Genomic DNA, 12395 nt, shown 5'->3' with positions numbered 1-12395 from the left:
AACAAATAATATATTTAAATTTTTCAAATTTTTTATTTGAACTATTACATTTTTTATAAAAACAAAATCATTTTAATAAATAAGTGCAACTAATTTGAAGAAATACATTGGTTTTGAAATATTGCAAATAAGTGAACATTAGTTTAAGTGAAACACACAGTTACGAATATTTTCAAACATTCTAAATTCAACATTGTCAAAAACACGCAAACTCTGGTATTTGTGTAAATATAGCTATTAAAGAATAGCAAAATTTAGATACTTTTCCTGTCAACTTTATAATATTTTTACTCAAAGCCTGCCTAAACAGTAAGTGCAAATATATATATATATATAACCCCGATTTCAAATCAGGCCGTTCTTTTTCCACACTCTCATACAAACTGCCTCAAGGCTTTCTTCGTCAACATTCATTACCATTCCTTCAAAATCTCTGGGAACTTCAATTTCTCTTTTTCTTCTATCGTGTTTTGGATGGTACAGACTTCTCCTCTTTCTGCTATTTCCTTCCGAATTATCTGGACCATCTCTTCTGTATTCCGGCCTAACAAAATCAACTTCTTCGGCTCCTATAGAATTTGTTGTCTCTTGCGGATTATCAGATACTTTTGTTGGCTTAGGTGCATCGCGCAGTTTTTCAACAGGAATATGGCCAATGTATTTCCCCTCTATTGTCTGTTTGGGATTTCTGTTTCCTGTTTTTCGCCCTCCTCGGACATTTTCAGTTTCTCTTTCCACGAACGAGGCAGTTGGTCTTTCCTCGCTTTCTTCTGTTGGCCAAGAAGATTCCTCCGGTTCTTCACCGAGATGTTTTAATTTTTTCCGTAAATCACTTATTTCCTCCTTTCCCTCAAAAACTCTCCTTATATCCCAAGGTAAAGTTGGATTGCCTCGCAAGCTTATTTCTCGAAGTCTCGGTGTGTTTTGCAGAAGATTCTTAAAATGAAAACAAAATTTTTTTTTTTGAAAACTTCGCCACATAATGATGCTTTCACGTGTGATGTAACTTTTCATCTGTTCATAGCGTCTATAAAGCATTCAGAGGCGTATCAATTTGCCCAACGTTACTTGTTAATATTGACAAAGTTATTAAATTGATTGAATTGAACAATGTAGCTGTTGAACATTATTAATATTTACCTCTGGTAATGTCGAAATACAATTATGTTGAAGTCCTAAAGCTTCTAATTGTTTATTCTCACTAAACATATTTTCTGGAACATCTGCTAGAAAATTTGCATCGAGCGAAACAAAATTCAAAAATGGATTGTTGTCAAATAAATGTTGATTAACTTTGTAAAGTTGATTTCCGTTTAAATAGACCTGTATAAAGAAAAAATAAAATCAGTTTCCTATATAAATATTCCAAAAATCTATAAATATTTTTTTAAATTTTCGCTAAACATGAGCAACTAATTTTTAATGAATCAACCCAGTACATTTGTATAAAAATGCAAAAATGACGGCTTGAATATATTTTTAAATTTCTTGGCGTGATTTTTTCAAATTGATGTTTGTTCTTGTCCGGAACAAATGAATCATTATTTAATTTTTGACAGATCATCGACTATTGCACGCAATATTGAACTATTGAACAATATTCTCAAATAAACATTATTGAAAAACTGTTTCAAATGAATTTTCAGAATTGGAATTTGTGTTATATTCAGCTCTATTTCAACAGTAAGCTATTAGGATTCATTATTTCGGTTTATTTCTGATGTTGAAGGTGAATGCCAATTTGTACTTGAATAATTTATGAAGTTTTATTAGAGACATTCGCTTGAAAGCAAATAGGAAGAAATAAAAATAGGTGACCAACATAAAAATTAAAATGGTTATTTTATGAATAGTTCAAATATTTTTTAATAAATCTTACTCTTCGCAAATTTTCATTTTCTTTAAAGATATCTTCGGGAAGAAATTCAATATAGTTGTTGCTCAGATCCACAGTTTGTAAATAAAGTAAATTTCGAAACAAGTCTTCTTCCAATTCAATAAGACGATTTTCTTTCAAATTGATTTCTCTTAGTTGAAGTGTACTTTTTAGAACTAAAGCTGTAAATATATATTTTACGTCAGTATCCGTGAATACAGTATTCAAACCTCAAACAAATTGAATTGCTTTTAACAATTCCTGTAAGAAAATAGCATTTCCCAACGTTATACATGACATGTTTCCGAGTTTGTCTGACATGTGAGTTAGTATATCTTAACATTTAGGATTACTCTTTCTCCTCAAATTAAATGTGTTTACTCTTAAAAAAGTGTATGAAATCATATTCTCACTACCTGAAATATATTCCAAATTGTTTGAACTTAAATCCAATTTTTCTATTTTGTTGTTTGCCTTGAATAAGTCATCTGGCAACCCTGGAATTTTATTGTCGTTTATATAAACCTCTTTTAAATGTGGATTGTTGACAAAAAAATCTCGTGGAACATCTTCACATAAGTTGTGACCAAGATTTACTTTCCTTAATCCCCTCGAGGACCGTAACGCCGTGTGATGTATTTCCGAGATGGAGTTTTGACTGAGGTCGACTTCACGCAGACGATATGAGCGTTGGAACAAATTCCACGGTATGGTTCTAGAAACAACGAAGTAAAATAGCCAAGTTAGCTTTCTAGTACTTATAAAATGCCGAACCAACCATTTGTTGCATTAGAATGCTGCCAAATATGTTCTGAAAAAACGTGTAAACACTTTTGATGAGGTTACTCAGTACAACAATAATTAAATTAGAAATATTTCTTAAAGACCGAGTTATTACGGCCAAATGCAACATATCTAAAAGTGCTGGGAAAGTTGTGATTCAATGAATTGTATATTTCAATACATTCGCAAATTCTGTAAGTTCACATAATATATACCACTAGCCAAATAAAAAATGATTACTTTAAATCATTCCGACTCAGATCGACCGATTCCAAACGTCTAAGATCATGGAAAAGTTCGCCTGAGGTCGTATTTAACTTGTTTTCTGACAACGTGATTGTGATAAGATCCGGCATAGTTTGAAACACCGACTCCAATTTTTTCATATTTTCCAATCTGTTGTTAGCTAGGTTTAGATGTGCTACGTCACACGGCAGAGGCAACGTATCCAATGATGTGAGAAGTGCACTTTCGCAATTAAAAATTCTGTAGATTGAAAAAATCATCATCGTATAAATTTCATTAGTACTTATTGCTTCAAGGGTTCAAGAAATCAGGAAGGAGAAATTATTGTTTACAAATACCTGAAGAATTGTTTTTTAATTTTCAAACAACTCTATTAATTACAAATCACGAGTTTTATTTATAAAATCAAAATAAGACTTTCAATCTGGTGGAATGAAAACGAAAACTAAAATGAAAGTTATACAAACAAAAATCGTGACTAAATGTATTGCAAATTTTCCTTAATTAGATGTTTAAGTGTAATTAGATGTGACTTTCTTTGAAATGAGGCAATTATTGTTTGTGATTGTAAATACTTATAGTAAACAAAACACTCGAATATCAAAATTGTCCTATTTGTAAGTGTATTTTGAGAAGACACAGCCTAACCGGATGAAAGATACACAAGTAAAATCATAAAAATTACAAGTACTTTTTATCTTGGTCCCAGAAGCATTGCCCGTACGGTCTTTTGTCTTCGCACCATTCAGTGTTACTTCTATCCAAAGATTTTTTGAGTTTAATAACTTCTTGTTCTGTTATAAATAAATAACAAAAACGTTAGTAACTATTATTGAAAGTATTTTAATAAAATAATAAAAGACATTTCTTACCACTTCTGAATACTCGCTGCAAGTATTTCAATTGGCCTTTTCTCTCTGATTGTCCGAGCAAATTGACGTAACTCAATCTAAAAAGTTGCAAATAAGACTGCGATAAATAAACTATTTTTGATGCAATCTTCTCCCCATTACTGTCCAGACGGTGTTTCAGCTTTGTGACTCACAGTTCCATTATCCACAGTCATAAAACGCGCATTTTGACTATTTTACTATGCGCTCACTGATAGAGTAATTCACTGGTAACAGGGACGTATGAAATATGTAAGTAATCTGTGTGTATATCAAAAGAAAATGAAGCAAATGGAACTACTTTATTTTTATTGTATTTTTTTTTTCAATCTTGTTGACTAGAACGGTGATATTTCTTATTTTACTGATCATTGCAAAATTTTGCGTAGACTAATACAGTAAGTTATGCATAATTTCAAAAAAATATATATATCGGCATTATACTTCCTTGTGTGAATAAAAATATGAAAAAGAAAAATAATGAAACATTATTTTTTCATTTATTACACTTCATAAACTTCGTCACATTTCTGTTTAATTTAATTTAAAAAATGAGCATAAAAATTACAAAATGAATTTAGTTAAAAATATTACCCTCTGTTGAAATCAAAAACTCCTGTTGGTAAACAGTTCATTTTATTCGACCATATTCTTACATCTTCCAACTTTGGGTTGTGCCAAAATACTTGAGTAGGCAGGGATACTAGTTGATTTACGCCTAAATTCACCTTCTTCAAACTGTAATTCTTTTCAAATTGCCGTGAAGAGATGCACCTATAAACATCCAAATTGATGCATTATTTCGTTATCAAGTGAAAATTGTAGCCGGAGGGTCCGAAAGGTGTACTGAACAACCAAATTTACTTGATTGCGGTGTACTTTACAAGTAACGATTTTATTACTCGGCAAAATGTATGTTAGTGAACTGTTATTTTTTGTTAATTGTGTAAAAGACTGTCTAAGCTATGTATTAAATTCACGCAGTATTTATGTTACAATTCTTTATCAAGAAAACATAGAGGGGTAGTACACACGAAAACGTTGGAGGGATTTATTAACATTTCCTATATTTTCGACAAAAATACTGTAAAAATGTTATTAGTAATAGAACATTTGAATTAGATATAATTCCCTTCCATTTATTCCATATTTATGCGATACCCACTATGATTAAAATAATTGTTTCGAATAGTGTCGAACGCAATGAACAGTTATGATAAATTTTATCAATGAAAATGAACAAAAATTTGCTATTTATGACGTATAAGTTTTTTTAAATAGATTCTTGAAAGCAAAAATGTAATATTATGTGTGATTAATGTAGCAAATTATTGCGTTCATCAAATTAACTTACCGCAATTGATTGTTATATAGTTTTACTGTATGCAATCTAGTGTTACGTTGAAATAGCGTTGGCGGAAGATTTCTGATTTTGTTCCAACTGAAGCTGACATACTGCAATAATCGGTTGTTCCTACAGAAAACAAAACAATATATAAGTTACGATTATAAGTTATAAACGGAAAAACAAAATTTATTTGGAGATTGACATTATAATCAATTTACGTTAATGATTTTTCCGTAAAAAAACATTTTAGTTCTTTCTGTAAAATTATATATAGGAGATTGCGATATGGCTTGTTGGTTAGAGCGACAGACCTTAACATGTTGGCAATTGGCGTAGTGGGTGAAAGATTGCGAGTCCAAGTTACATGCTCACTGCCTCAATCAATATGGAATGGCCGAAAAGTGTCTGTCTATAATAGTGGTTCCTCACGTTCAAGTGACTTATTGTTTGGGGCTTGCTTGAGGTAAAGATGTGAAATTGCCTCATAGTATTATCAAACAATTAATAATAATTCAACACGTTACTGAAAATGTTGCGAAGGTACAGAAATGTATATGTCGCCAAAGTATCTTTTATTTATAAACTGTAATAGCAAAAAAAAAATTGTTGCAAAAATTTTATGCAATCAATTTTGTAAGTCTATAATTGTAGAAAACAGAATAGAAAAAAATAAAACAAGTGAGATGACATTTCAGACTTGATGAAAAATCGATTTTTGCGAAAATCGTGAAAATCCTATTTGAAACCTTGATTTAAAAATAGTAACGTTTGCACAAAAACACCGGGCTTCCGTTTGTAGACATTTCACGAAATGTGCAAACAGATTCGCATAGTTACTGAACATTCATTTACTACAAATGATGACGATATCGGGTAATTTATCACACCATTCGCGTTCTGCATTTAAATTATCAAATGAATACTAATTTGTATATTCAACGCATCATTTTGACACTGCACATAATTAGTTTTTATAACTAATGTGTATGATCCACTTAGAAAACAACAAATAATGTCACGAATATGCGTCATGCTAACGTAAGTGTGGCGTTGCAAATTGGATATCGTGTACCTACATTTAACGTGTCATGTCCCTAACATTGGAAATTTACGCTTACTATAAGCGTTATATTCAAATTTCTTTAATACTGAAACATTAAAATTTAGAATTTCTCTTTGCAAAAGTAATATTTACGCATGTAGAAATGATAATATCTTTTAATAATAAGGAACATTTGTTAATACAAAGGTGTTGTTAGTTAAAATATTATATTACTTAATTTTTATCTTTGGATCTGTTCAAAATTATCAATGTAAATAAATGGAAGTCAGGAGAAAAAAAGAGGAAGAAAACCGAGAGTAAGTAAACAAGAGAAGTCATTCAACTATCAATCAATCTTAATTTATAGGTTCTGAAGAAAAATTCAATTTTAAATGCAATGGAACAGTTCCATGAGGGAATATATTAAAACTTGAACTTGAAAACAAATCTGAAACTTGGCACTATTTCATAAAGGCTAAAACTAGCTGAAAAAAAAACGCATTTAAAGTTATGATCGATTAAATGAAAAATTCCTTCTAAATCTTAAACCCGCAATAAATCTGAAATATTTCCCAATTGTATAATTTTTGTATATGAAAGCCGTGTCATTATTTTCCCTTTAAAGTCAAAAACCGAGATTAATACCGGTGTTAAGCCATGTAATTGAAAGGCGACAAATGGAGATTTACCAAATAATTGTAAGTTTTTATTCATAGTTTCTCACGTAGTTCAAAGGGGATCCTGAGATATTGTAAGAAAGTAAACAAATGTGACCTTTGAAAGAGTTAATAACGCTTAATATTTTTATGAAATAAAATCTATTAATATGAATATATAATTTACAAACTTCTAATGTTTTTCTAAGATAATATAGGAATGACCATAAAATATAATTGGAGGATAACGGCGATCTTGGATAATATAGTCAGCCATTATGGAAAAAATTATGAAATAAATCCAGTTTGTTTAGGCAATAAATTCGACGCACTTCGAAAAAGTAGCCTCGAGCAAAATTTTACATTTTTCACTTGTTCCATGAGAAATAAGGCAATGGTAAAACGACTACGGTACTAGTTTCAGACTATGGTTCCTATGAATTTTAATATTGTTTTTGTGTCAATATGTGGATAATAATTTTATGATATAAAGGTATAGTGTGTGCTTATATCATTGCTGGTTAATGGTTGCATAGTTGATTTAAACCTAAACCTGGATTGATAAAATCTTGCTGCAAAACTATCATGACCTCGTTATTACATTCTTGCCCTTACTGGGCATCTCATCGTGACCTTTGCATATTTTAAACATTGCTCTAATAGTTTGATAACATTGTTATCCATACAATTCATCTTTATCAGTTTATCATATCAAAGACGTGTACACTGCCATGAAATTGATAAACTGTAAAAGAGCGTTTACGCACGCAATCCAACGACCTACGCAAATTTCGTGTGTAAAGATCGATGACAACTTCGATATAACATTTAAATTTAAAATTGAAATTCAAACTTACCAAAACAGTCTTGGCGGTATTGTTTTGATATCATTTTCCCATAGTTCAATTGTAGTTAACTTTCTGTTGCGAAATAAGAATTTTGGAGGCAAAGTTGTGAGTTGATTTCGAGATAGACGTAGCATTTCCAAATTGACGTTCCTCTAAACATCAAAATATAATAAACGTTTACACAAAATAAATTATTTAGATGACGTATATAGTAACATGATATAAATTCTGTTGTATTCATGCAAAACAAGTCTTATTATAAATTAAGTGACATTGCTTGCAATGAATATTAAGCAATTTTATAAACATTTCGACTAGGGAATTAAAATTTACTTTTTAATTACAAAAATTGTGTTCACTTTATTTTTCTAATATTGAATTATTGGGAATAGTTCTATAAATCATTCAATTTTTCCCAAAAGGAATATTAAATAAATCAATACAATGCTTCTCAAAAATTAAATAATTTTTGAGCGTTCAAGTCGCAATTTGTTTTTGTATTTACTCACATAAAAAAGCTTTTCTGGAATTGCCTTTATACGATTTCCATGTAAACTTATGATACGTAGTTTTCTGTTGTACGAAAACATAGTTTCCGGAACTTTATCAATAATATTAAAATCCAGTAATATTTGATTCAAATATGGCATAGCTTTGAAACCCTGAAAATAATATACAACAATGATAAATCCGATTGCAAACATTACATACAAGAATAAAACTGTTTCACTAGATGATAACGTGAAAATTATTTTGTATTGTACTTTGACGAGATACATGACTATATATGACTTCAAATAATTCAAAATCTAATATGATTAATAAGCTACCAAATGTGTTTTTAATTATTCCATTGTTGTCAGCATGTCTATTTTATATCCGTCATTATAGATTCATAAATATCACGACAAGCTATTTTAAACATGACATTTAATGAATTATAAGTTGTTGTGTGCAATTTAGTATTGTGAATAATATCAAAGTAGCATTTCTTTTGGATAGTAACACCCGTTAGTAACATAAAATTACGAAGAAAATTCAATATTTATTATGAATTATCATTCATATGATGACAGCTACAATTACAACTTTTGTGGCTTACCGCAATTAATTCTTCTGCGTTTGATATTTTGCAATGCCTCAAATCCAATATTCTTGCAGATTTTTTAGAAATCTTTTTTAGTCCACCTAGTGAACGAATGTTCTTTAATTTACAGTCCAATTTTTGTTCATGTTGTATCCAACGACATCTATAAAAAAGATTTTTTAAAAAGATAAAAACAAAAAACGTGCAATCTTACTAATAAAAAAACAGTTGGAAATATTATACGAGTTGGCATGGAGTAACATTGGAAATGCCCATCATCCAATTTGAGTAAACATTTTTGTTGCAAGAGTTATTTTGCCGGATGTCTTAACTTTTAAGACATTTGGATAACGTGATATGTGTGCACGATTACTGCAATGAGTTTGCAATATTTTTTGTATTGATTGTAGTTCATTAATCTTCTCGCAATCCCTTTACCCATGACTAACAGAATATTAAAAAGCGAATAGAAATATTATAAGTATTTGTCAATTTGATGGAGTATATTAATGCGAATACATTACATGAAAAAATAATACACAAAAAAAAACAGTTTTACTAATGTTTTACGTATAATGTATACAAACACAGGTGTTACAATAAGAAATCAAAATAATAGTTGGAAATAGAAATTGGTTATGGGTGTCTCATACTAATAATTTACAGACACTAAGCCGAATTTGTATTAATATGCGCATATAGGATTTTTATATATTAGTCGATATTAATAAAGTCCAAGTGTCTTTCCCAAACCATGAACATGGTATTGATCATGATATTGTCTATCTAATTTGTTTTCTACTATAACTTATATGCTATAAATTAAATTATTCAAAAAGCATATTTTCTAAGAACTGCTGCATAAATTTGTAAATTGATATGATGACTAGATGTCAAAATATAGCAGAAACGTGGACTTAAAATGCATAAAATTAGATCAATTTATTTTTAAGTAAAGTTTGTCTGGCCACGCGCTGCCCACAGCTGATATTCATTTTCCCGACACATATTCAATCGCGTTTTTGTGTGGTCCACTATAATATCTATAAATACTTCCAGTGTATAACAGATTCACGCAAAACAAACTGAATACATCAGTGTATTGAAATTAGTGTTTGAATCAGTGCGTACTTTTATGATATTATTATTTCTGATTGGTCATTCTTAGACCATGAAAAAGTTGCTCAAATATCATAATTTCGCATCTAATGCAACTTTTTTCCTTTGTAAAAATTATGGGATAATCCTCCTGTGGCTGACAAATTTTGGTTCATAGCGTTACTGAACAAAGCTAAGAAACATGAATATATATATGATAAAATATTGTCCCACAAATCTTAGAACAATTAGAACAGTATTAAATTTTATTTTGACACACTTATATTACCACATTTTTAATTTACAATAATAATTACTCTGCGCAGTGAAAATGTTTCAATGGAATACTTTTGGTTGAGACGTGTTAGTAGACACAGAGTCTGGCAATTCAATGTAAGCTCATTGTCTAGGAAAGTCAAGGATATGCATGTCCAGTATATAACAAATCTACACTTTCTATAATGTTTAAATAAGCATGCTATTTTACTGTACGTATGTTCTTTAAGCCTAATGAAAGCGTAATAAATTTTCATTTTTCTTCCAACAAAATTTTTTACGTAAAGTCTATTTTATTGCTCATATTGCATAATTAAGGATTGTATACCAAATTTACTACTAAATTATCAATAACTGTTATCAATTATGTTTTTTATATAAACTAATTTGTTTACTTACGGTCCATAGGTTCCACGTCTGAATCTCTCGCCAAATTTTTGTTTTGATAGTCTTTTTAATAAATGTTCCCCTATAATAGTGTTTCGCGGGTTGATGTATCTTTTCTGTTGATTAGCTTCCCCGTATCCGCATATTATGAAAATTAAAATTGAATATATCAATATGATATATGACAATTTAAATCTTTTCGGTCCGTTGATTATATTATGATTGCAAAATTCAAGCGTTCTCGACAGAATTATTTGAGAGTTGTGTCCTTCCATTTGTCGACGTCTTTAAAATAAAAAAACTTTTAAACTAAAACTGAAATTGACAAGAAACAAAAAGCATTGTTACGCTTGTTCCAACAAAATATCTAACTTCGAAAACGCCAATCCCATCTGATATGAAGTCAAATCAAGTCTAGAATATCAGCATATTACTTGGCAAGCTCTGTCAAATAGCACTATTAAACCAGGTTGGCTAGACATACGTGAATGCATGTCAAATAGAAACGCATGTTCAATAGCCTACTCGGTATAGCGAAGTCGTGACTTTCGGAATTAATCTGCTATTCGATGTTTTGAAAGTAACAGCCTTCTAAGTTTCATACTAAATCACTGTCGAATATAGCATTAATAAAAGCTACACATTGATCACATAATCAATTAACTTTCTGTCCAAGTTTACACGTATAATATACAACAAAATCATGGTCTTTATTAACATGAATAATTACTTATTTCGGTATAAAGCATTGGCTTGCATCGAACCACAAACCGTGTACGAGGCAAACTGATCAATCGCACACCGATCGCGCGTTGTCAAAACAGATATGCCGGTTCTGCTGGTGGTTATCTCCTTTATATATAAACGCCTTTTTCTCGACATTTTTTCCTAAAATATCAAATTTTAACCACAAAATACGTTGTCGAAAATATTTAACCTTGATTTCGTAACACAGCCTGTTTAAATTTTAAAAAGACATGATAAAAAAGCAACAATGAGAGATAATACACAATTGAAAAAATCATTCCTTCGTTCATACTTAGACCTGTGGGACGTAGTTGAAAGCTAAACATCCACACTTTTCAACGCTTAGAACTACTGCTAAATTGCAGAGAATTTAAACTATTCAATTTTTTTTACATTTTTTTCTAGATTTTATACTGAGTTTCGAGTTCGGTGATGTTCTGTAATAATTTTATTTTGCAATTTGTAAAAAATTCTGAATGTTATTGAACCCAACTTAACCTGAAATTAACACTGATTTGCAGGTTTTGGAGGTTATATTATTGTTAAATATTTGTACATAATTTTATCTTATTCAAATGAAAAGCACATTTTATAAACGTAGCACATTTGGATCACTGTCTGAGATGCCTTTGAACTATTTTCCGAGTGAGTAAATTAAGCTGGAAGTATTTTATACAAAGTTTACTACACGTTTATTAAACGTGCTTAGCGCAGTGTTGTTTATTATATGCATCTCTTCCAAGTCTTCACAATGTTTTCAAATTAATAAATATACCATGAATTCAAAACGTAATTGCGATATATGAATATAAAATTCCACCAAATATCCCCTTTTAAACAGAAATATATTCTTAGCATCTATAACGCCCTAGAAAATGTATAAATTGATCAAGTTGCCGGAAATCTAAAATGTTTACTGGAACATGTCGAGTCGGATAAAGTTTGGCATGGTATACATAGTATCTTTTAAAGCTATATTTGGTCATATTCTAAATTTGGAACATTACATCATACTATTTAATCATCAAAGAACGATATATTACAATATAATAAAGGTGTAATCATAAATTTGATTCTGTTTGTGCCATTAAAGTTTTTTAGAATGAGTTGT

The 12395-nt window shown here is 30.1% G+C and overlaps 1 protein-coding gene across 1 annotated transcript; it reads right to left on the bottom strand.

The window, feature by feature from the left end:
• Positions 1 to 116: 116 nt before the first annotated feature.
• LOC120329956 (uncharacterized) lies at positions 117 to 10839 on the bottom strand. Its single transcript, XM_039396762.2, has 13 exons — positions 10550 to 10839; positions 8792 to 8939; positions 8199 to 8351; positions 7699 to 7841; positions 5150 to 5269; positions 4390 to 4569; positions 3778 to 3854; positions 3597 to 3699; positions 2900 to 3145; positions 2293 to 2591; positions 1880 to 2058; positions 1141 to 1323; positions 117 to 936 (listed from the first exon to the last, which is right to left on the bottom strand). The coding sequence occupies exons 1-13, from the start codon at positions 10810 to 10812 to the stop codon at positions 346 to 348; spliced, it is 2685 nt and encodes an 894-aa protein (XP_039252696.2). The 5' UTR covers positions 10813 to 10839; the 3' UTR covers positions 117 to 345.
• Between the last annotated feature and the right edge of the window lie 1556 nt (positions 10840 to 12395).

The sequence above is a fragment of the Styela clava genome, chromosome 12 (genome assembly GCF_964204865.1).
Source record: "Styela clava chromosome 12, kaStyClav1.hap1.2, whole genome shotgun sequence".
In the NCBI taxonomy this organism is placed as follows: domain Eukaryota; kingdom Metazoa; phylum Chordata; class Ascidiacea; order Stolidobranchia; family Styelidae; genus Styela; species Styela clava.
Note: the sequence above shows the minus strand (reverse complement) of the source record. Positions and strands in the feature narration are given on the sequence as shown.